At 41.0% G+C, this 25,152-nt stretch overlaps 3 protein-coding genes across 3 annotated transcripts in view; 1 reads left to right on the top strand and 2 right to left on the bottom strand.

Annotated features, from left to right (window-relative positions):
- LOC140933611 (acyloxyacyl hydrolase-like) overlaps positions 1-6,536 on the top strand; it is an 8,228-nt gene extending 1,692 nt beyond the window's left edge. The window contains exons 2-4 of the mRNA XM_073383216.1: positions 309-492; positions 4,534-5,140; positions 5,737-6,536. Of these exons, the coding sequence (XP_073239317.1) occupies positions 309-492; positions 4,534-5,140; positions 5,737-5,934 (989 nt within the window). The 3' untranslated portion in view covers positions 5,935-6,536. The remainder of the gene's footprint in view (positions 1-308; positions 493-4,533; positions 5,141-5,736) is intronic.
- Positions 6,537-9,205: 2,669 nt separating this feature from the next.
- Positions 9,206-12,913, bottom strand: LOC140934685 (uncharacterized). Its single transcript, XM_073384267.1, has 4 exons — positions 12,827-12,913; positions 11,345-11,472; positions 10,858-10,983; positions 9,206-10,773 (listed from the first exon to the last, which is right to left on the bottom strand). The coding sequence occupies exons 2-4, from the start codon at positions 11,445-11,447 to the stop codon at positions 9,818-9,820; spliced, it is 1,185 nt and encodes a 394-aa protein (XP_073240368.1). The 5' UTR covers positions 11,448-11,472; positions 12,827-12,913; the 3' UTR covers positions 9,206-9,817.
- Positions 12,914-14,213: 1,300 nt separating this feature from the next.
- LOC140934684 (uncharacterized) lies at positions 14,214-24,997 on the bottom strand. Its single transcript, XM_073384266.1, has 10 exons — positions 24,942-24,997; positions 23,614-23,840; positions 22,734-23,069; positions 19,204-19,299; positions 19,054-19,098; positions 18,138-18,485; positions 17,654-17,870; positions 16,617-16,855; positions 15,775-15,947; positions 14,214-15,140 (listed from the first exon to the last, which is right to left on the bottom strand). Exons 2-10 carry the CDS (start codon positions 23,810-23,812, stop codon positions 14,964-14,966), a joined length of 1,830 nt encoding a protein of 609 aa, XP_073240367.1. The 5' UTR covers positions 23,813-23,840; positions 24,942-24,997; the 3' UTR covers positions 14,214-14,963.
- Between the last annotated feature and the right edge of the window lie 155 nt (positions 24,998-25,152).

Genomic DNA, 25,152 nt, shown 5'->3' with positions numbered 1-25,152 from the left:
TTAGGCGTGGTGAGAATGTCTCAACCGGAGCACCCTTGGTAAGATTGGTTGGATTGGTCATTCTTAGCCTACCTGAGCCTGTAGGCGCAAAGTAGGCTGTCCTTTTAAGAATTGATGAACTCTGGGTCGGAGTTTTGTTTTATTTTATTATTCTTTTTGAGTAAATCCTTCTTGCACAGAAAATCGACTTGAAAAAAGATACTCATCAGCCATGCAATACCCCTAAAATGCTGTCTTTAGGCTCCTTGATACCAGGCTTTTTTCAGTGAGAAAAAAATTGAATGTTAGTTTTAACAATTATTTTTCAGACACTGGGTATCTTGGTTTGATTGTTGTTGGTGATTCAGCTGCAGCGAATTTCCATATTCCACCAGAGTGGGTAACAGCACGGCTGATTTCGGGTAAAGTTTTTCAAAATTTTTCCTTTATCCTCGGAAATGAGTTCGACTGGCCTCAGCTGTCTGGTTTTTCTGGATACTTAAGAGAGTCCAGGTAAGCTAGCTAAACAAGAGCCATAAATTAATACATGCCACTGACATGTTACTCGAAACGGTTGTTAAACCCCCGTCTGATGAGTAAACATCCCGGGGGGGAGGGTAGGTCAACAAAGTTTTATACTGAGAGGCGCCCCACGAGGTCCGACCTCTTACCCTCTTATGTAACATTTTTGACTGCAAAGATACCCCTTTCGTATACCTTCAAATGACAAACGGTATCCCTTTTATATTAACTAGTTTGGAAATTTGCATTCTGGCTTTAACTACTTAAAATTCACTGTCTTCACAGCATTAAATTCGTCTTTTATCCCTTTCGGGACTCGAAGGACCAAACAGACAGTTTTCCTTACCCTTTCCTGTGATACTTACATACATACATACATACATACATACTTTATTGGCTCGTCCCCACGGGGCTTTTCAGAGTCAATTTTACATTACAAAATTATAAACCAAGTACATGACAATAAGAATATAACAATGATAAAAGAAGACAAAGGTCAATAAAATTAATTAAATTAATTAAATAAAGCAGTCATTAAGAAGCTTTTGCCTGAGTAAACACTTGAATTCCGTCACGGATGGGCTAAGTTTGAGCGCAGGCTGCAACTCATTCCAGAGAGAGGTTGCTCTATATTGAAAGGTCCTTTGGCCGCTGGCAGTGCGGAAGAGTGGTATGTTCAAAAGTTGAGAATTTCTCGTATTCCTTGTCGAGACGGCGGATCTTCCAACGAGCTTTGATGTCAAATACTCCGGAGCACAACTCGTCATGCACTTAAAAACCAGAACAGCAAAACGAAAATAAAGTTGTTGCCTGATTGGTAGCCAGCGCAAGTCTTTTAGCAAAGGAGTTATGTGATCGAATTTTTTAGCGCCGCTCAAAATACGACAAGCGAAATTCTGTACTGCTTGGAGCTTGTCCAGATTAGTTTGAGTAGTATTGCTCCAAACAGAAGAGCAATAGAATAATTTACTAAAAACTAAGGCATTTATAATAATAATTAGCGCGTGTTTATTAAAAATATGCTTAACGCGGTTAATTTGACCCAAACGTGACATGCATGAGGATACAGTAGAAACAATATGCTCATTATATGTTAAGTTAGAGTCCAGTGTGACACCAAGGTCTCTTGCAGCCTTAACGGGCTCGAGTTCCTTCCCCAATAGAAATAGCCTAAAGTCGCTAACCTTAGCAGTCATTTGCCGGCTGCCGAATATCACTAGTTTTGTTTTATCTGGGTTGAGTAAAAGCTGATTATCAAAGCACCAATTCCTAATGCTTAACAAGTCCTTGTTCATTTTTTCTATCGTTTCGTGCTGATCGCGGAGTTGAAATGACATGAGAAGTTTGGTATCGTCGACGTAACACTGCGATGTACAATTTTCTGGCACAGAAGGGAGATCATTAACGTAGATGTTAAAGAGTAATGGGCCAAGGATGCTCCCTTGTGGAACGCCTGAACTAACAGGTAGTTTGGTCGACAGAGTTGTATTTATTCGCACAAATTGGTATCGCGAGGTTAAATAGCTTCCGAGCCATTTTATCGCAGGTCTGGACGCACCAATGTCCTGTAACTTAGCGAGGAGTATTTGATGGTCAATACTGTCGAAAGCTTTGCTTAGATCAAGGAGGACAACTGCAGTCAGTTTCTTTTTGTCAATGGCATTTAGGATTTCGTCAGTTGTTTGAATGACAGATGTTTCCGTTGAATGCCACTGTTTATTTCCGCTTTGTTTGGATGATAAACGGCCTCTCGAAAGTAGATATGACGTAAGTTGATTGTGATTGACTCTGCTCGCAGGGTATTGACATACCTGAAGCCTGAACAAAATAGCCTCCCCGTATCATCGCCAGTATTTTTTTATAATAGTATTATATGGCCGTTTTTATACTACTTTGTGCTCAAGTCTTTTCTGGGAATTGCGAGACAATGGAATCGTGAAGAATTTGCAATTTTGTCCCTTAAGCCCCTTAGTCATGTTAGTATTTTAATATATCAAAATTGGGCTATTACATACCTTGAAAGGTCGAGTAACCGCTTGCTGCAAAAAGGAGTCATGAAGTAGCTTGTGGGAGGTCGCATAGTGGAAAGGATTGAGGCGTATGATTTGGTCGCCCCGGGTTCAAATCCTGCTCTGGCCGCAGGCTGGAAATGTTTTTAGTAGCCCCAATATCAAGCCTGTTCCCAGGTTTCTCTCCTACAAGTACACAAGAATTGTATGAAGAACAGTGTGGAGAATAGGCATGTTGATATTGGGGATTAAAAGGTTAAAAATGCCTCGTTCAAGATAACAGCTACTTCGATTTTCTGTTTCTGTAAACGAACCACTAGAGACCTAAAGATAGTACGTGTATGTCTATCCAAATGTCATAGGTTGTGATTATGGGTAGGGAGGGTAACCTTCATGGGACCTGGGGGTCCCGTTTGTTCCCATCCCCACTGGGAAGGTCACTCAAGCGAAGTTTGAAGGAAGGTTTGCCGCCGAGGCCTTCAAACCTCTTACCTTGTTTAAGACAAGAGACCTAATTTCATGACCCTGATTCATTTAGTTTTGCACCGAGAATTATGTATTTTTTAAACTAACATTACGGAATTAGATTTTTTTGAAAAAGCATTGTAAAGATTTCCGTTCCAAAAAGACACCCTTTTCAAGACGCTAAGTAGTGAATTCCGGGGTGTTCAGATAGTAGAGTGCGGCGCGAAAATAGAGAGAGGGCTCACTTTTTTTTCCCCATCTAAACTATCTGAATGCCCGGAACAGGCTAAAGAGTCAAAACCCTGACCCATACCCTGTTGAGTGGCACATACCCGCCTAGGCCAAATAAGGAAGAGCAACCCCAATCTCCCCCCCCCCCCCCCCCAGCCGCAACGGTGTCTTTGTTAGATTCAAACGCGCGTGACACTTTTAGGAGATGCGTTACTCAGTTAAAATAATTCTAAAGATTGTAATTTTAGCCCTCTATCTGTATTTCGCAATTCCTCATTATCAAGTTCAACAGGAGTTTGTTTTCAACTTCCCAAAAGGAGGAAATACCTCTAAGTTTTTGTTTTTTCTTTAGGCTGTTTCTAAGTACTTTCTGTTTGCTAGTATTTTCTCAACTAAATACGATCATCACATCCATCACAATCATATGATGCGTTTGAAAAATTTTCTCCTTATTCAATTAACCTGGATTTTGACGCTGAACAATCGTTTGGTGTTAATTGTCTTTGCCCAGTAATGCATCAGTCAATTCCAGCTGCACCCAGCCCCGCACCCGGGGCTACTGAGGGGCATTTGCCCGCCTTCAAGTCAGGACCAGTGGTGGGGCATTTGCAAATTTTTTACTGCCCGGAGACCGGGCATTTGCTAACCCCGGGGCCAGCCCCGAGCTTTTGACACTCACGCGGTTTCCTATCAAAATATAAGTACTTAGAGGATTTTACTGAAAAAAACAAGCAGATTGGTTCATCTGTCAAGGACGGGAAAAAATTGAAGAGGTTTGTAAAGGTATTTTCTCCATTTTATGCATACATTTCTTCATTGCTTATCAAGCCAGAATTACATAGGGGTAAATGACCTCTTTCAAAAGTAAGAGTAGCGAAATCGGAAGCTATCGACGTGAATCAACGTTTTTTTTGTATTTTTTGAATCAAATTTCTGTTGTTGTTATTATTTGAAGACCATCCTTTCATATATATAAAACTATTCATAACAGCACATTATTAATTTTAATGTCAATAACGTTAACTTTATAACAAAAACCATAAACTGGTGTCGTCACGGCGTGAAGTCTTCATTAGAATAGCACTATTACAAAGGAAAACGTTAATTGAAACAAAAAATCGCACATTAAAATTAAAAAAATGCTTAAAATGACACTACTCGACTATGCGATCAATGAAAAATTTTACAGAGTTGACGGAGGACGGGGCATTTACCCTCTTTTTTCGTCCCCACCCCGGGGGATTTGACAGCTCAAGAGTCCCCAGCCCCGGGAATTTGCCATTCAAAGTCAAAAAAATGTTTATGCCCGGGGTTCTCTATTCTGCAGGTGGCCAGAAGAAAAAGGTCATGATATAGACTCCATTTACCTGAAGTTGTGGGAAAGAAACCACTGCAACCATCGAGATTACCAAAATCTGGCAAGAAATGGTGCAGCGTCCTTTGACGCAAACTTGCTGATCAAGAGCATGGCACGTGACCAGAAGCGTGATCAACCTGCGTTGGTGTTCTATGCATTTTTCGCAAATGACGTGTGCACTTGTGAGGCTGACTTACACAATATGACAACCCCTGAGGAAATGCACAAAAACGTGATGGAAACACTGCGAAGTTTGGACAAACGCCTGCCAAATGGGAGTCATGTCATTCTCTTAAGTCTTGTTGACGGTCGATTCATTTATGAAACTGTTCATAAGCACATCCATCCAGTTGGCGAGTTGAGAGGAGACTTGACATACGAAAGTCTTTTCAACTTTTTGAACTGTCTGCAGATTTCACCCTGCTTTGGTTGGCTGAATTCTAATGCGACCATCAGAAATGAAACTAGTGAACGAGCTGCTCGGTTGTCTGAAGTATTGAAGTTTGTGGCCAAGACAACTAAGTTTGAAAATTTTGATGTCAATTTCCTGAATTTATCCTTGGAGGAATTAATCGAGGTAAACATTGAAATGTTTTAAAGTTGCTGTCACGTTGTTTGTGAAATATTTCAACGCAGCGCAGACTCGTACCCAGTCGCTATTTAAGTGTTTTTTGGGATGAGACCCCGCGCGCGCCTCAACCTAATCCCCAATCTTCTCTCATCCCAAAAAACACTTAAATAGCGACTGGGTACGAGTCTGAACGCAGTGGGTTGAGGGAAACGTCATTCTGATCCACGACGCTGAGAAAAGGACCGAAGCTCTGGGAACGAGAATTCAGCGGGGGAACGTGAAAAACATCCCAAAGACAAGGTCAGACGTGTTAAGGCATCCCGCCCCCTCCTCTCTGTGACAAAAAACTATTTTCTCTAACAAAAGTAAGGATAAAGCAGAACATTTCTGTATCTTTGCTACCGTTCGTTATATTAGCGGAATCTCCGTAGTAAAGAACTGTTTGCAAGGTGAGTGGTTTCTGTATTTGAAAGAGAAAAGAGATGAGTGTAAAACAATGGCGCTCTCAGTTTGTGACCAGACATAATTTAATTCTGTTATATTCGCTGGCGTTGTTAGTATGTTAGTCATTTCACAAAATATGTTTTGTTACTCTCTTTTAGGAATGGAAATCTAAAGGTGGGGATGCTTTTGAATTATTTGAGCCATTTATTGGATTTCATCCTTCACTCAAGGCTCAAACGCTAGCAGCAGAGATTGTCTGGCGGAAGCTGGAATCAAACAGCCCACATGTGCTAGGAAATATCAACCCTTCAAATGACATGATTAAGAAAGTATTTGGCAATCAAGGAGGGTATTAAGGTGAGATTATGATCAAGAAAGAGCAAGAATTTGTATAATTTGTTTTGGCACAGTGATCTTTTCAAGAGTTTTGCTGAGTTGTGGGCCTTTAATTTTCTTGGTGCTGCAAGAAACTTTGAGCCAGTCTGCATTTGCAACTTTAAAAACGAGAAGGGAACTGGGCCGAGTTAACTTTTGCAATGACCTCTGGGGAAAAATTGACCAATAGCTGACCGGCGCGTCCCCAGTAACTATCCCAGAAAACAATTGCGGGACGCATTTCGGCTCCAGTTCCCTTCTGGTTTCTAACTAGGTCAATTATATACATAATAATCGAACATTTTGATTTTTGGATAAAAGTAATAATTCTCTAAACATAAAATGTATACTTGAGCAAGCAGAGTATTCTTCTACCTTCCGCATGGGAAGATGTTTCAATCTCTTCAATTTATTTTTAATCAATTCTGCAGTCCGCCTGGGCAGCCAAAAAATAAGGATTTTTCAACCAGTATTTGAGACCTTTTTAGTCCACTTTTTTGAGGGGAATCTCATTCATTTTCGGGAAAAAGTATTCAATTAAAGTCGATGATGTCATGAATAAAAATTTAAGTTCCACACACTGGTTTTGTTTCTGTGTTTGTTTCTATTTCTCTTCTTTTTTCTTCATTTGTCGAGTAGATCTTTCTGTCACAAATACTTCGCCAATTATGTCTACATCCATTCTCGACCAGAATTGAGATTGTCGATCAAGAAAGGCATACAAGGGAATTCCAGGACAAAACGTTTTGAGGAAAAAGACACGTTTCGAGCCGCGCATCAACGATACCACCCATGAAAACGGTTTTCTTCTCCAAGTTTAATACTTACAGTATGACGTTATTGACCAAGGCTTTTCGGTCAAGACCGCTAGATATTGGGCAATTTCTTTTTCTTGCTTTTTATAATCGAGAGAAGTTAGAGGGAAATCGTTGCTTCCTTGAACAAAGGGAGAATCCCGAGCGGCCTAGATATGCCCTAGCTAGCGTTGCAACCGGACCACGCATCGTCCAAACCATTTGTATAGCTCTACACAATACCGAAAGTTTAGAGTGTCTGCAACGCAGGCTAGATATACCCATCAGAAAGTAGCGAATCATAAAAAAGGATTAGCTCAATCTATGTCGCTCGCAGACGAGCCATCGTGCTGAATTATAACGCGACTTGACAAATTATAGCGTAGATGCCCCATCTTTTCTTTCCAGATTGCAGGCTTTGGTCCAGTTAAATGCACAATGCAGTGACATACCAAAAACTTCCGCTTACAAGAGCCCCACAGTTATAGGCCATCTGTACTTAACATATCAAAGTTCGTAAAAAGATCGGCCGTCTCAACAAGGACAACCAGGAACTCTGAAATGTTAAGCATACCACTTTTTCGTTCTACTGGTGGCCAAAGGCCCTTGAATATAGAGCGACGTCATTATGGAATGAGTTACAGCTAGGGTCAGCCAGCCGCTCAAGCTAGCTAGGCGAATCAGTGACTAGTTTTAAGCGGTAACTTGGGCGACTACTTCTGGATGTCTCCTTTAGTTAGTTAATTGTTTTTCGTGTTTTTAGCTTTCTGTGTGTAATTGTGTTTTTTAAAATTATTATTGTAACATTGACTCTGAAAAGCCCTGTGGGGACGAACCAATAAAATATGAATGTATGTATCTGCCTGTAAACAAAATATACATCCGGTTACAATAGCTCACTTCGGAAAAGAGTGATAGCCTGAGACCCAAACTAAGCGCGCGTGCATTTATGGGATTATTTGGGGGACAAGTCGAGCAGTCCACCTTGAAGTATGACAAGACATGTAATTTTTTTTGTGCCTTTGTGCACAAATAACTTCAGGAACTCCCCTGGTCTTGCATTTTATAGAATACCAAAGGCAAGACGTCTCCAGCGATCGAGACTAATATGTACGTTTTGCTTCAGAACGCTACTGTTGATGTTGAACTCCGATAGCACACGGATTTGCATTCTTCTGGTTTTTCTCGAAGTAAAATCGCCCTAGGCTTCAGTTTGACATTTTCATGTTTTTTTTATTCAATCCCACCTTCCGTTTTGCTATTTTGAGCTGTTTTACCCCGCTGGAACATTCCACTCCGCTTTCCGCCATGCTTGTTTACATTCACTTCCCCTTAAATAATCCCATAAATCCGCGCGCGCCTAGTTTGGGTCCCAGGCTATCACTTTTTTCCGAAGTGAGCTATTAAGCCTCGCCGGATCGCCGGTTATAAGTCCCCCGCTAGCTTTTGTTAAAATAAACTTGATTCTTTTACGAAGTGTTGAAGCTTGAAAAGCGAGTAAATTCAAAAAGTGTTTTGATCAGCACGGTTATGTAACTTGTTTTTAAACGGTTTTTTTTAATCCGGTTATAATCCCCCACCCCCGTACGTTTACAAGACCTTCTGATAAAAGCGATCGCTCTCGATAATATTTATAATTTGCTCAAACAAAATATAAAATCGTGTAAAGGTGATGTTACAAGCGAAGATTCGCAACGACGATTTTTTTAGCCCAATACAGCGTCACAAACATTGTTGCGACATTGCTTCGAATGCTTTCAACATTGTTCCAACATTGCGTCGCTGTGTTGCGCTAAAATCGTCCTTGCGAATTGTCTCGTGTAACATCACCTTAATGCTAGGCGGCGAAAGCAACGAGAAGGGTGAAAAAAACAACAATAGGTCTAATTAGCAAAAAGCAGCTTTGCACTTGCAGCACACCTTTTTTGCAAGGACGATTTTTAGCGCAACACGGCAGCGTTGCAACACTGTTGTGATATTGTTTCGAATAATTACAACATTGTTCCAACATTGCAACGCTGTGTTGAACTAAAAATCGTCGTTGCGGATCGTTCCGTGTAACATCACCCTTATGGAGGAAATGTACATGTTCTTGTTCACTTTTTTTTTTCACTGCCGCTCAGTTGCGTCTTGATGACCGCTAGCATTTCTCATTTTCTCACCGCCCCTAAAAAATTTTCATGTTTTTCTTCCAACAAAAAATGTCTCCTTTGTTTTTTATCTCTCTCTAGCTCTCTGTCGCTATTTTTCTTGTTGAGCTTCGCTGGCCTGTCGCCTACTTTCTCGTTTTCTCTGTCTTTCTCTTTCTCTATAGTCAAATTTGTGGACATGGTAATGATTCTAAGCTTAATACTTTGGACAACATGGATACAGAAACAATCTCCACTTTCCATTTTCGTCTTTATTGACTCAAGCCCAGGGCTTATAAGGGGAGTTTACAGTCGTGTTATTACCATTTAATGAGACTATCACTTTATTTACAAGCCATCAATTCAGGTTTTACATCTTTCTTCAGCAAAATGGATTTTTTGCATCGTCATTCATATTTTTATGTCCTATATAAAAACTCGTATATTTTCTAATTGACCACACATACACAAATAAATTAATAGATTGGATACAAAATAAACTTGCCACAAAAACTAGAGGAAAGAACAGTTGATATGGTCTACCACACCAGCTGTGGTCAATTAACGAGCGTCCATATATTGTTGAAGCACCCCCACCCCCACCTTAAAAAAAACTTTTAAACGGTAATGTGGTTCCGAGTCCAATGCTTCAAGGACTCTTAAGCCTATTAGAGCTAGAAATTAAAAAAGCCCCAATTCTTGTAATGATTTACACTTTTTTCCCTGCTTTTGATTTCAATTCGCATTTTGCCTTCCTGATTACAATTCGCATTTTGCCTTCCTGATTGAACGCCCTTTCGTATTTTCGATCGACTTATAAACTATATTTAGTACTCTGTGCTGTTTTTGTAGTGAGGGAATGTCGTTTTGGTGGTATCAATATTGGTGATATTAATATTTTTTCCACATGAAATATTGTCTTTGACGCTTTGATAAGACCTTTAGTTATTTAAAGGGCAATCTGGAGTGTTATCTAATGGGTATAGGCCTCTGACGTCATTAGTGTTATATTTCGGTCCACAGCAACACTCTTTGTTGCAGCTTGGTGCGCATGTGTCAGGGCAAGAGCCAGGGCACGACTGCGCAGCGATTGGGAGAGGTGCAGATGATGAGGGTGCAGGAGGGGGTACTGGCGGGGGTCGAGGTGGAGCTATTTTTGTGGGTGGAGAGCAACAGGTTGGGGTGCACTGTGGGGCGCATGTGGCTGGACAGGCAGCAGGGCATGTTAAAAAAGGAGTGGGAGAAGGAGGCTCCAGAATTATTATGGGAGGGGGTAGCGCCTGTGGTTGTGATAGTGGCTGGGTGACTGCGCAGCACTGAGGGGTGCAAGCTGGGAGACATGAAGGTACGCAAGGAGAGGGGCACTGTGGAACCGGAAGCGGAAGTGGGATAACTATCGGGGGTGGGGATGGAGGAGAAAGAACAGAAGGGAATCGAGGTAATAGCGGATAAGCAGGAACTTGAGGGGCGATAGTAGAAGAACAGCATATAGGTGCGCATTTTGGATAGCATGCTTTCGCACATCCGGGATGAGGGCACTGACCCTGAGGTAAAAGGGGCGCTAACCCAGGCGACGCTTTACAACATGACGGAGAGCACTGAGGGTAGCAAGACGAGGGGCAGCTGGTTGGACAGGGTGGAGGGGGAGGGGGAGGAGGCGGAGGCATAAATGGTGCTGGCATTGATGACATTGTTGGAATGGAGACTTGTTGTGGCTTACAGCAGCTAGGACGACATTCAGGAAAACAGGAACTTGGACAGTACGACGCACAGGACTCCACCGGTACAGCGGGGCGGAGCAGGGGATGTGGAATCTGAATGGGTTGAGATGGTACTACACAGCAACGGAAATCACAGTCAGGAGTACATCTGTGCTGGCAAATTGTTCGGCAATTTCCTTAAAAATCGAACAGATCATGAAACGTGAGCTTGTACGTGAAGATATATAACAGACTATCCGAATTATGTTAACATGAATTACCTTTCTTGCCTACACGAGGAGGTCGCTTACGAGACACTCTACTCCTTTGATATGGGTCGACATAGGCACGAAGCATTGGGGCTCGTTGATAATACGGATACTGTCTCTTCGTTAAGCTGTGTTTATCTGCAAAATTGATCATACATTATCATCTCCTGATATGGAATGCCGTTGTAGTATCTCTGGGAGATTACATGAATTATGTATGTATTACATCCAAACTAGGGCTGAATGGGTAGTTTCTCGAAGTTTATATATCCTGGCGTCCACTAATCAATGCAAACATCATCTTTTTTTTACATTTATTTTCGTCTTGTCATATGTTTGTCAAGACGACAAGGTATTTTTATATCATGATGTTTCTTTTTTACCCTTGGCAAAAGCAGGATTCTAAAAATAGGAAAACAGGTGTTGTATACATATCTTAAGACATAGCGTGTCTCCGTACTGAGTTGGTTTTTAAAACGATTAAAATCATTATTGTTACCCCTTTCCACTTCAAATTTGTCTTTTGGAAATGGGCTTCCTTCCCCTTGTTGAATGATTGAAAACAAAAATATGCTTGAGAGACACACTGCCCATCCTGACATGCCTGAGTAGCCTCTCTTCAAAAGCCTGGGAGACAAATGTCAAAACAATTTAACAAATATGAAAAAAAAAACAAAACAAAACAAAACAAAAAAGACGTGGAGTACAAGAGGATGAAAGGAGGAGAAGGAAAGAGCGGGTACTCCTTCATGTAAGCCTGGGTTAAATCGCTCGGGACGTTTTGTGCAGGCTTACATGACGGACTACCTGAAAGAGCAAGACACGCGAATAAATAAATAAAAAAATCAAGGTCAGTGTATAGAAATAAATTTCATTTTCCTTATATCATGTGGAGTGCTCCACTATATGAAGTGAATGAAAATACTCTCGATTTGCAACATTTTCCGCGTTTGAAGACGATCTCCTATGGAGAACCCGTCCGTCCTTGCCCAGTCCCTGAAATCAAGTAAGGATTGGGCATTATGACGGATCCTAAGGTAAGGTTGTTTTTCTTTGTTTTCTTTGTTTTTGTTTGTTTGTTTTTTAACAGGTCAAGCTATATATACCCGTGGATGGGACGCAGGTTGACCCCAGCAAAATACTGCTATAGTATACCCCGCTTAACTCAACCCCGCCCCGCCTTGAGATCAATGCGGAGCTCTTCATCCGATGAAATAAAACTCGTTCGATAATAAACCAGCGGTCTTGATGTATGCAACACTTCAGACCAGTGAATGTTAGTTCTCTCACTATACTTTCAATTTCAGTTAACGTGATTTTTTTGAGTCGATTTCTATGGCTAACTCGCATGCTCTGACGTATTTAGAAACCATAACATGCAAATATGCAGTTAAACTCAAAGTACTTATAAGTACAGACGCGGAATGTAACTTTTGTCAAAAATATCGCAATATACACTGGATACAGGTTGTTTGTTTGTGGAAGCTTTTCATTGACATTCATTACGAAGCCGACAAATGTACCTGCCTCATTTTGTTTAGTTATCACTTCGTTCCCCCATTAAAAAAAAAACGGTCCAGTTGGTTAGCACAATCAAGAACTAGCAATAATTCTACAGTAAAACCCAAAAAAGATTAAGTAACTGGTTTATCTCTATGTGTACTTCATGCATACATTGACAACAAAATTTTGACCTTTTAAAATTTTAGTTGCTTCCTTGATTCTTGCTTGCTTGTTTATATGTTATGGTTTTACAACGAAAACAACCCAGACTTGCAGTAGTTAAACAGTTACGAAAAGGAAAAACCGTGGACCCATTTTCCCACGAAAATCATGGAAACAGAGCGTTGTCTCAATAAATAGTTCGTGTGTTGATATTTTTGGAAAGTAAATAATTATGGGAAATTTAAAGAAACACGAAACAGGAAAAGTTGAGACAGTTTCGAAAAATGGCAAAACCACTAATAATAAGAAAACATACCTCTCAGCAACGTGTTTTTTAGTTTGTTCTGACTAGTATTTTGCCGGTACGTTTTGATGAAAAGATTCGTAAAAGAAGGAAATAAAGATATACCATTGAATTATTAAATACACGACACTTATTGTCAGGCGAGGTTAATGCGGACCTGTTTATCAGTCTAGTCACCTGGTAAAATGAATAAGGCAGAAAATTGAGCCACCAAAAGCGTGGTGATTATTATCTGCTGCTAAATCAAAGTTAATCCACTAGAACGTATTATTGCCTACACAAAACACCCGAACAGAACACGCCCAGAAAATTACGACAAGAATACTAAGGACACTAGAATCGTAAGCATTCTGCTAGCGCGTTTTGCCACCGCGATCATATTTTTCCAATTTCACAGCAGAAAGCTCTGAAAGTGGTTAGCAACATTTACTTCCTTCAGAAAAGAATGCTTAGGAGTTAGTAAGCGGAAATTCTTTCTTAATGGTCTGCCTGCTGGGCCGAGAATGACTGTGCAGTAAACAAATTACGAGGGTCGTGCACTTTTTTATTCCACCCGTCCGTTTTGTTGAGTTTCAAAGTCCCCATAGAAAGGCCTGTGCAGTAGTATATATCTGCCTCTCATTTGAAATATTGTCATTCTGGAAAATGTCTAATCGTAAACTTCATCACGGACTTAAGTGCTAAGAGAAAAAAATAGAAAAATAAACATAACCCGTAAAAGCTTTCGGGCTTCAGTGACAATTGAAATAAAATTTTAGACAAAAAGCTATTTACAATTGGTTTATTTGATACGTTTCACACAGAATAAGATTTGCCGGGTACAAGATGCATTTTCACCATCTTAACTACGTTCACGACCAGCGGAAAAAAACATAAACTTTATTTCATGTAAACGGCTTATCTAGCCTTGAGAATAGTTACAACGGGACTTCCATTTTTGCAACAGCAAAGTGTTTTTTAGAAAAGTACTGAATATACATTAACAAATGAAAGAGTATAATCTACTAGACATATTCTTAAATCTCGATCTCGCGTAGTACATACACTATTGTCTCCTGTTCCGTAGCGCGGGGTACAATCTCAGGTAGCAGTTCTCTTGAACATCCCCCCTCCCCCTTAACTCCCCTGCCCACAAAAAGCCTTTTAAAGATAGGAAGAAAAACTGCCCTTCGCTACCTAACTTAAGAACTCAAAGAAAAACCAAATCAACAGCTGCAATAATCGTTCTCTCATGTTTTGTCAGTCCTCTCATATATTAGGGCACGTGATTTATGAGAGACCAGTGTGCAACTATTCTCGTAATCAGTGACGGATCCAGACCTCCACATAAGGGGGAGGAGGACGGTCATCCGGACCCCGAGATCGGGGGGTGGGGTGGGGGGGGGGTGCTGGTCTCAAAAAAAAATTTTCGGCCCTTCGGGACCAGTTTGGTCTAAAAATAAGGGGGCGGGGGCCGGCTCCCGGGCCTCTTCTCTGGATCCGCCACTGGTAATAGCACTCGTAACCTCGAATTGACAGTGTCAATAATTAGAGAGTGTGGCCTTGAATTACACAGCTCCATTGAGTGTTTTATGTCAGTGACATTAAATTAGTCAATAGAGTCCCAAGAGGACATTGTTTCTAAACCTCATGGATATAGGAACTTTGATATTACCACGTATCATAGATCCTAGAGGTTACATAGTCTTAAGCAATATATTCTTCATGTACCTGTTGGAGATGATTATCAACTGTGGCCAGTCAATATGAGAAAAGTCTCTGGTATACCTCGTTTATACCGATACATAACTGCATATAAATTTATTTCTTTTTTTCTGTTAAGCTGGAGTGTCGCAATTTCTTTTTGCCATTTTCCCAGTCCGAATATTATGAAGCTGTTCTAGTGTTACTCTCACACAAAGAACATTTGAAAGTTTGCGTTAACAAATTAAGTAAGCGTTGCTGTGAACGGAAGATATGCACCTGATAAATAGGACGCGCTGCAAATGAAAAAGATCCTGGTAAAAGACCTAATTTCCTGAGCCCAGGATCGGACAAGGTCGTTATTCAGGAACTGTTGAGTAGAAAAGACAATTTTATATACAAGGTTAGACAGTCCCTAAAAAGCTGTCAATCACTTGTCCGCGATATATGTTTCCTGCGTCTTGGTTTAGGCCGCACGAGGCACGTTGTTTCTCTTGTCCCAGTTTGCTGGGAGCATGCGGCTAATTCCCGCGCAGCAGCTTGGCGAACACAGTGGGGCGCACGAGTCTGGGCACGACTGTCCTGGACAGCTTAGAGGAGCAAGACCTGGGGAGGGAGGAGCCTGGGGGACTGGATTTGGTGCCTACAAAAAAGAGGGACATATTAATGTTTGGAAGATATTTAACTAACATCCCCACGGAAGTGAATAAATAGGTACAAAGCAAGTAGAAATATAAAACCAAATTCATACAAGTATCACTTGAACGTTGGTCAAGAGTTACTAATTTTAAATTTAGGGCTGGTTTCTTTGTCCCTATTCGCAAAATTTTGTGCCAGCAAATAGAACCTCGCATTATTTACTGTAGGATTAGTATTCCTTACCATAATATTATTACTTACCATAGGATTGGTATTGATCACCATGGGAGTAGTATTACTTACCATAGGATCAGTGTTGATCACCATAGGATTAATATTACTTTCCAAAGGATTTGTATTACTTACCATAGGATTGGTATTGATCACCATGGGAGTCGTATTACTTACCATAGGATCAGTGTTGATCACCATAGGATTAATATTACTTGCCATAGGATTTGTATTACTTACCATAGGATTGATATTGATCACCATGGGGTTAGTATTACTTGCCATGGGATTATTACTATTCACCATAGGCTTAGTGTTGATTACCATGGGATTAGTATTACTCACCACAGGCTTAGTGTTGATCACCATAGAAATAATATTTCTTACTATAGGATTGTATTACTTACCATATAGTTAGTATTGCTCACCATAGGGTTAGGTGGCACTGCTCCATAAGGGAAGCCTTGCTGAGGAGGCACTGGGGCAACTGGTTGTGGTTGTGGTGTCATGTAAGAGGAACAACAGGAGAAATCACAAGATGGGGCACACGACATCGGGCAGGCACCTGGACATGTTGGCTCTGAAGGAGGAGATCGTTTACAGTTAGCTTAGTTAATCAGGTGATGCAATGAGTCTAGGAGTAGTCCTGTCACGACTGAAGAATGTGCATGCCAACAATCGCCGTTAAAGAAAAGATATCGCAAAATAATGTAATTTTATAAAATACTGAAAAGTAAACAGTATCATTCAGAGCTTTCAAGTTAGATCTACACAACATGTCTCTCGATTTAGAGTGTCCCTGCAAGTTTTCGACAAATCCAGAGAATTGGTTAATTTAAGGTAAGGATTAGAAGTCGAGGAAGGGTAAGAAAGGTGAGTCGCATTTCAATTCTTTGATGTCAAAAATATCTATAATTCTGACTCAATATAAATAAACCATCCATATTCCTCGAAGTTGTCGCGCGGCCGATTGATGGTACACATGGTACACCACTTTTCTTCTGATTGTTTGCCCCTGTTTTTCTAAAAATGATCTAATATGGACTTTCTTCAAGCATCTGTAGGAAAGATACTCTGAAAAGTTAACGTAATTCGAGTTTCGAGATAACTCGATAAAAAAGCATCGAAACTGTACGAAAAACATTTTGCGGCGGTGAAAAGAAAGCACCATTTTGGGACCCTCTCTATGGTTTCCCGTGGGAGGTGAAAATACAAAGTTATACCAGGGGCTCTCCTGGTTCTACTGTACCCGGAGGGGATGCCATCATCGCTGCTGCTGGATCCGGATTTTGGTATCCACCCGCATAAGGTGAAGGTGGTTGCAGGTCCTGCGCCGCCGGTCCTTCTGTTGGCTCCGGTGGAGAGGCCAGTTTGGGGACTGGTACCCTCTGAGGTGAGGCGACAGGTTTGACATGATGATCTTTGGCAGGCTTTTTCGGAGCAGGGTGAGAGTCATGGAATTTATACGTGGGCAAACAGCATTCAAATCTGTGACAGGAGATAGGCGATAAGCTACCAGCAGTGGTAAAACACCTATGCCCTTATTGTTTTTCGTGTGTAAGTAACGTCTACGCTTGCATCAATTTCAACCTCGTCCCTATTGCATATTCCTTTACAAAACGAGAGGTATGATGTCCAGGGGCCGGCGCCCCGATTTCGTATACCCCTTCCATTGCCCCCGGAAATAGGTTGCATCAATTTGACCCTTTGAAAATACTACCACTGACATCGCTTTCCGGTTAACAAATTATTTTCTACGAGTTTTGATTCTTCTAGATGTCAATGCGTCACCTAGAGATAGCCCAATACAGATAATTGTCTCCTCGCGCACTTAAGAAAGGAGAAGGGGGCTGGAGCCGAAATTTGTCCCGCAATTGTTTCTGGGATGGTTACTCAGGACTTGCCAGTCAGTTAGGGGCCCAATTTCTCCCTGTAGTCCTTAGTAGCAGCCCAGACGTCTTGCAAAAGTTAACGCTGCCTAGTTTTTGTCCCTCATGTGCTGGGGACTTTTTGCGGTCCCCAGCTACAGGAAGTGAACAGGCGGGAAGTATTCACAGGATGATAATAATTATGGATTCTACATTTATCTTAACATTTTTCTAGTTTAGACAGTATAGTACCTGCATGTTAAAAAGTCGTGTAGTAGAATAATTTTGTACCTAAGCGCAATTAATCTTTCACAAAAAAGGTATCTTTAAAATTTTAAGACATTTTCCCTTAAAATGTTCATTTCATTGTCCTGCGTGCATGTGATCTACTCCTATACTTTTGGAGTACATGACTTACTTGCATATAGGCTTGCATAGTTTTTGGCACGGACGTACACACAAAAAGTTTGTCTTTCCGGCCAGCTTCTTCAGGTCTACGGCAGGTTTCTTCTTTGGTGGCGGGGGTTTCTTTTCGGCAGCGACCTTCTTAGGAGAAGTTGAAGTAGCAGGAGAAGCTTTACTGCCTAAATACACTGGCCGAATACTCAAATTCAAGGCTTGGGAGCGACAACAGTCTAATCAACAAAAAGTAAGAGGATAGCAGCTCATAGATGCCAAAATTGCCTTGAGTTTTGTTGATTCTCGCACATGAGTGAATACCCCTGATAATAAGAAAACAAATCGACTGCACTTGCTTCTGATCTTACATCCGACAAAAATTTGGCTTTTTCCCGCTATTACAGAGAATAGTGTGCTGGCTCGCATAAGGCTCTCCAGCAAAAAGCTTTATATACTGATGCGAGGGGGAAAACTGACAAAAGAAGAATATTAACTATGCTTACCTGGCTTGCAAAGAGGAGCGCACTCCGCAGAACACCCCTGTGCGGCGCAGGGATCAGTGGGATATCCCCCATATCCAGTACTGTATGGGTTAGCGGGATACTGAGGATAAACTGGAGCTTGATTAACGGGAAAACAGCAACCTGCGTCGCAGCTAGGATAACAAGTGGATGGGCAACCCGTAGGGCATGCTGGAGGTGGAGGGGGAGGAGGGGGTAGGGAGGCTTGGTAACTGACAAGTTGTGGAAACATGTCCGGGGTGTAATTCGGGGCCCCGGGTGCACAGCAGCTTCTTTTACAGGAAGAAAGACAGAACCTCCTGCAACCCGGATGACACTCCCAGGCGGATCCTACGATAGAAAATAATATTTGAAGACAGTCAACCTTTTGCTTCTAAAGCTTAAATGACATGACCCTGGGTATCTGAGACCTTTCATGCCTGGTTTCTGGTTTCAGTCAACTCTTTAAAGTGATCAGTCGGCCCGCGGTCGACCACGACGAATTCCCCGCACGCAAGGAAAAAACCTCTTATACCTAGGGCAAATACCATCAATAATCTCCGTCCTTACTACTAGCCAGTAGCAGTGTATTATCTTAATAATCACAACATACAGTCTTGATTAGTGACAATTGTCTACAAACTTTACAAGAAAGCTACTTGTAGGCAGATGAGGTGCAGGATAGACTGTGGAAAAAAGCTAACGCTGGATTGAGCACGAAGTTCGGCGAGAAGGGAGAGGTTGGCGGCCTTTTTTCGCTTTCCACCATCAGCCCCTCGCCCTCTCTTATCAGTTTACGGCCTCGTTTATCAAATAAAATTCATAAGAAAAAAGAGCGCTGCTACCGGTCTAAGGGCTATCGCGGGTACAAATATTTAACTGATTTAGAAAATGTGTCATTAAGGGTAACGTAACTCACTTTGGACGGGATTCGCAACTACTACCGACTTTCTACCACCATGACCTAGAGGGAAAAAAATATAAAATGTATGGATCAAAAATCTTAGAAATACCGTGCTCTTTGAACAATGTTCAGACGAGATTTTAAACATTGCACAAATTCCCTTACCAGTCTTGTGCTTTAAACTATTTGCAACCGAGACCAGTGCGAGAACACAACAAAATATCACAGCCGACTTCATGGCCACTGGCGTCACCCTTCCACCTAGGAACGAAAAGGCAAAAACATTTTGTATTCATAGAAATTCCTCTTAGGCCTGTGGTTGCCTGTAGGCTCTTTTGGGCAGTCGTTCAGGGGCGGATAAGTACCCTATACCCTCTCTGCTTGACGCTGGTATTTACAGTCATGTTTGCTCTGTCTTCTGTAGCCTGATTCTCAGTGGACGATACGAGATCGCTCATTTTAAGCTTAAGTTTGAGCGAGCGAACTCAGGCAAATAAGCTGACTGGCTTCGTTTGATTTACCTGCACATGAAACCTTTGGACAAGCGGCCATCACTCTGACGTCAGTTTCACTGCGCTTAATCGCAACTTCGCCCCAGTCTCTCTCTCTTATTATTTAGGTCAACAATGACAGGGACAGAGACCCTGGGGGCGAGATTGGCTTTTTAGATGAGCCTGAACTACTTAATTTTCCACAATGAATTATTTCAAAGGGGTTCTAGTCACAATAGCCCGTGAACGGGTTCTTTAGTGCTTGTTTGTCATCCTTTACTTCACTCAACTGAGTCACATCTTGAGAAATTTGATTTTTAAAGTCGCCACGTTCTATTTACAAACTGCACGCGTATCACTGATTTACAAATATCTCTCCTGCTGACGTTCAAAATTCAAGATAAATTCTAAGAGCTAGCCCCAGTTGTTTAAAAGGAGGATGATGGTATCCTGTGGTTGTATCTCTACCCAGTGCCGACTGAGGAACCCAATTGTTTTCTCTAACACTTATCCGCTGGATAGTGATATATCTAGTGGATAGCGCTATTCAACATTTGAACAACCAGGGCCAGGTTATAAAAATACTGCGCAAGCCTCAAAGCGCAAGTAAAAAACAAACGCAGACTGGACGCAGGGTTAATTAGAGCTAATTGTACAAGGATTTTCACTAAGACCTATCAGACAAGTGACTGTTTTCAGTCATGTTGCATTATCGCGTCAGGTCAAGAGACCATCCAGCCCCAATGCAATTTAAAGGACTCCAGGAAACACAAAACGAAATGCGAATCTAAATACAGGAATAGACACAAGCGGTATGAAATGACGTTTAGTTCAAGTGATACTTATACATTCTACTCTGATTTTAAGCTAAGAATAGTTTCTTGTCATGTCTTGTCCTTTCAGAGATCAAACCGAACAATAAAGGGAGTAATCTCCCCTAAAACTTGTTAACAAAAGACAGACAGCAATCTTTACAAGTCTTCCCACTGTCAGTCTATAATATAACGTAGTTAAATTGAACTTTCCCCGCTTGCTATGCACCACATCCTTGTAAGAAGATCATTGCAACTACACTGTCCCAAGCTCTTAGATTAGAAATAGTATTTCCTGTTTATAAACCTATTCTATGACTCGGCAGGTTGTTCGCTGTAAATGACTTATTGTTTTAGACTTCATACTGCCGCATCTTCGCTAAATTTGATATCATTTTTTTTCCTTACAAATAATCAGTGAACTTGAATATTCTGGCGTATCTCGATAAGCAACCACGCGTAGCATCGAAATTGTTGCGATGGCACCACAGAATAATTTCATATGTGGAAAAACTTATCACAAAGCCTTCTTTGTGATTTTTGCTGGTAATCGCAATAATAGTTTAGTCTTTCTACAGCATTCTTTTAGCGCGCTTTTTTTTTCATCTAAACTTGATCTGTCTTTGCGCTTGTTACTTGCCTTGGTCAAAGAAACGATATCTTTTCTAGTCTTCCTTACATCGCAATAGCTAGCCTTTGAATTAAGAGCCAGACGTAATAGAATTTCTATCTTACAAAAGCCTACCATGTGACTGACCCTATTGTTATAGTTATAAGGGGATACTTCTAAAACCATCCACTTTTCTCGACTTCCCAAAAAGAATTTTGACGAGCGTTTCTGAGATTATTTTTCTCAAGGTAAATTAAGGTTCCTTTAGATAAATTAAACAGAACTTACCCTTGCGATATGTTTTCAGCGCACACAGGCTATGGGCTTTCACCTGCTTACGGGTAAATATTTTACCGTATCGTATAGTGAAGCCACGGGACTGTTTTTACATGAAATATTCAGCAGTTAAAACAGCTAAATGGTTATTACACTTTATTTCACACTTTCAGTGGCATTTCTTGAAAAAAAATGCAGGTCCATTAACCCCTCCGAGTGTTTGAAAATCTATGAAATGATTCGAGAAAGACAGTTTTAGTGCACTAAGTTACCACTTTTACAGATGATGTAGCCCTTCGCGGGAGACGCCGGGATAAACATGGTATTATTTGCCAGTAAAGTGGCAGATTAAATTCACGCATTACCTCATAAGCCGAGCATCTATAAAAAACGGGTCCATAATGCTTTTCAAACCCCAGGAGAAACAAACTGAATCAAATTCATTGGCTATGAAAAAATGACAACTTTCTCAATCAGGATGTCAGTGACGTTCAGTAATTCTCCCGTCCCACCCTCCCTAAACGTCCCCCAGCAGGTTAAAGAACACAACCTGCTGTTTACAAACTTTCTTTTTCTTTCGCCGTTTAACCAATCAAATCACATTACTGTTGGATTGTAAGATCAGAGACATTAGCCATCTCGAGTTAAAACACTACAGTCAATTAACTCGCGGTACCTCTACTTTAGGTCAATTCTGTAGCACAAAGACATTTACGAACACCTTTCTGTTTATAGTAGGCAGAATTCTCCATGGCCGGCCTGAAGATATTGAACTATAATCTCTTCCTCTATAATGCAGACACTTGCACTCTATGATGCAGAAACTTGCTTCTGTCCCTCAATTTGAGTCTGTAATAAAGAAGGATTGACTATAGTAATTCTTTTAGCCATATACATGTCATGATAATTCGATAATGAATAGATATCCATTCCCGCTCAGAAGAAAGTTCCAAGATCCAAGAAACTGCGCTATCAAAGAGATCTTTTAAACAGTTTAGACCTCTAGCTACAGCTGTAGCTACAACTGTACTGGTTTTCAATGAGCGACACACGCGTAATGAAGCAAGAGTGCCAAGGCCATATAGACCTATCCGAGTTGCTCAAGGTCTGTTTTTTAAAGTGAGGCTAAGTGCGAAGCCATTGAGATGGAAAGGTTTTTTATTATGCAAGTAAAACTCATTTTCACCAAGAGAGGGAAAAAATTAGTGCAAAAGTAAACACTTTTGCACTATAAGTATATTGACAGCACATACAGCTGATGCCAGTTCTTTGCTTTGAGGGTAGCGTTTACACTATGATGAATCTTGGACTCTCAAACTAAAAAAAAAAATACGCAAGGGGAAAGCAAGACGACACCAACACTGCAGAGTTTAACCTTCAATTTTTTTTTCAGAATTCTTAAATACAGACTATACACAGTTACACTAGCGAGGTTGCAAAAAAAAATCTCAACCGATAGGGAAAGTATGTGCAGAGTTCGAGCAACCAGCACTTGTTATGACTGTCAGTTTTCCTTCAGTTTCTCTTTAGGTGTCATACAGCATCTAAACTCACAGGAAGGCAGGCAGGCTTTTTGGCAACTCACTTTACACACGCCTCTGTTCTTGTTCTTAGCTGTTATATTTTTCTTCTTCGTGAGTTTCTTGGCTACGGTTTTCTCTTTCTTTGTATGTTTTTTGATAGCGCTCTTTTTTCTTGCATATCCAATGTGAGGTTGTTTCTCGAGCCTTTTCGCCACCTTTCTTGGAACAGCGTAAGGTGGTGCTATGCAGCAGACCAGGTTGCATGTAGGTAGGCATCGTCTTCTACAAACTGGTTTACAAGACCCCCATGACTTTGATCCTACAAAACAACTCATAAATTAAGATCTTCCTAAGAGCTTCATGTAAATTCATAACAATCATCCTTAGTCCTTCAAACGCCAAGTTGGAACATTTTTTCTGGACTGCTTAGGTGGCAGTTTACGCTATATGAAGTAAAATGTAGCCCCTATATGTGAACATGAATGTGTTTTTTTGTGACAGACCGTCACAACAGTGACTATGTCCCCTAAGTACCTTTGACGAACACTGTGTCCGATCTTGATCAACCCAAAGAACTTTGTAGCGAAGCTCTCGCGCAGAAGAGCACCATGGGTAAGAAAATTTGGTTATCTATGCATCCGAGAAATTTTGGTAGTGACTTTTAGTCAGGTGACTGTGCGCCCGTCCGTCCGCACCACGCATACCATTGCGAAATAACTCAATCAACAGGTATGCCAACCCAAATGCATCGTCATACAACGTCTTATTTCTTCTCCTGTCCTGTTGCGTAAGCTCACTAATAATTACTATACTGACCATGATATTTAAGGTAATTTAGCCAGGTTACATTTTTCAGAACTTACGTTTTCCTCTTATGTATGAAGCCTCCAGTCCTCTCTCGGTTCCTTTTTCTGGCTGTCGAATCACATCAACTAGTATACCTTTGTTATTTACAGAGGCTTTTCCTCTTTCATCTTTGAGGTCTGGGGTAGATTCAGACGGTAGGACCGTAAGGTATAGACCAAGAAGTACTGCCAAACAAAGGCCTGCCAGAGTAGCCATTCTATGAGAAGTGTAGACTGACAGGCTACTGGATTGTAAGGCAAATTCGGTTAGCATTTCCCGGTTAAATCTCTCTTAGCGGAGACCTCTATGAGACTCCCTGTTATGGAGGGGGCGGAGGTTACACATTATGCACCAAGGCAACCTGAATGGTCAATACTACATTAAGGGAAGTTTCGGCTTAGGTGGGAAATTATTGTTACATCTTAAGTCACTTTTCACCTTTTCGTTTTGCATTCAAGTATCGAGTAATTCGGACTTTTAGTTTTTATGGATTTTCGCCTTGGTTTGATTTACTATCCACTTAAGGGGGAAGTTGAGAGGTGGGTTAGCTTTTCCGCTTACAGGAGATGTGAAAGTTACCGGGAAAGCCGTTTGGTATCCATTTGCGCAGGGTGGTATCCCTTAGAGGAGGCTCTAAAATCCTGGGTTTATCTAGTTGCTATGGCAGCTAACCCTAAATTGGTGCTTATCGTCCTTCAAACAACTCGGCCATGATATTGAAGAGTTCAAACAATTTTATTGCATTAAACCGTCGAGAGAATATCTCACATCTCTCCATTGCATTGGTAACTCAGTTTTCCATGCAAATACGACCCACTGACTGACAGACTCCCTTTTGCATTGGCTCAGAACCCATAACCAACACAATTCTGCAACAACTGTTTATCCACATTTAGATTGCCCGAGTGTCATTAAATCAATAATACTCTAATCTTATTTTGTTTTTTTAGTTTCCTTTCTGTTGTATCCAGGGTCTTTTGACCTGAAGAATGTCCCGAGAAGATCTGATTGCTAGATCCATATATGATCCGCAACATTTGTAGCCTGAATTTCAACCGATTACTTCGAGTCGTTATTACTCCCTCAGTAACGAGGAGAAAACGACTCGAAGCAATCAGATGAATTTCAGGCTACAACATTTGTCCGTGATTCAGTATTGCCACGGATGGGTTAAACCCGGCATGAAAGTAAGCTTATTCTCTGTTACTGCGCTTAAGAAAGCAGTTCTTGCAGGGAAAAAATCATTTGACATAAAAATCTGTGTTTAATGAAAAGTGAAGGACATGTCTCGATGACTGCAGCAGTATCGAATGCAAATAAAACATTTAACAAGAGTCAGTGTTACCTCAAATCCAGTTAAATTCCACGGAATTATAGTGAACGCCCCATTGATGCCTAGGTACTCCTGATTGACCAGCACGCCCTTCTATCGAATAAAACTTCACTGAACTCGTTTCATTGAGATAATCATGAAAATTGGCTTAGGTTATAGGTTTATGTAAAGAAAAAAGACCACAGGATTCCAAATCATTCAACACAAAAAGACAGGGACAATT

Source organism: Porites lutea, chromosome 4 (assembly GCF_958299795.1).
Source record: "Porites lutea chromosome 4, jaPorLute2.1, whole genome shotgun sequence".
NCBI lineage: Eukaryota > Metazoa > Cnidaria > Anthozoa > Scleractinia > Poritidae > Porites > Porites lutea.
This window is presented reverse-complemented; position numbering and strand designations above follow the sequence as displayed.

Excerpts from the sequence above, each read along its gene's own strand:
- LOC140934685 (XM_073384267.1), bottom strand. The coding sequence starts at position 11,447 with ATGTCAGGATGGGCAGTGTGTCTCTCAAGCATATTTTTGTTTTCAATC. Across the intron at positions 10,984-11,344 it reads CAAATTTGAAGTGGAAAGGG|ATAAACACAGCTTAACGAAG; the intron begins GTAACAATAATG and ends TCAATTTTGCAG. Across the intron at positions 10,774-10,857 it reads TCCTCGTGTAGGCAAGAAAG|GAAATTGCCGAACAATTTGC; the intron begins GTAATTCATGTT and ends TCGATTTTTAAG.
- LOC140934684 (XM_073384266.1), bottom strand. The coding sequence starts at position 23,812 with ATGGCTACTCTGGCAGGCCTTTGTTTGGCAGTACTTCTTGGTCTATAC. Across the intron at positions 18,486-19,053 it reads AGTTGCGAATCCCGTCCAAA|GATCCGCCTGGGAGTGTCAT; the intron begins GTGAGTTACGTT and ends TTTCTATCGTAG. Across the intron at positions 15,948-16,616 it reads GATGATGGCATCCCCTCCGG|AGCCAACATGTCCAGGTGCC; the intron begins GTACAGTAGAAC and ends CTCCTCCTTCAG.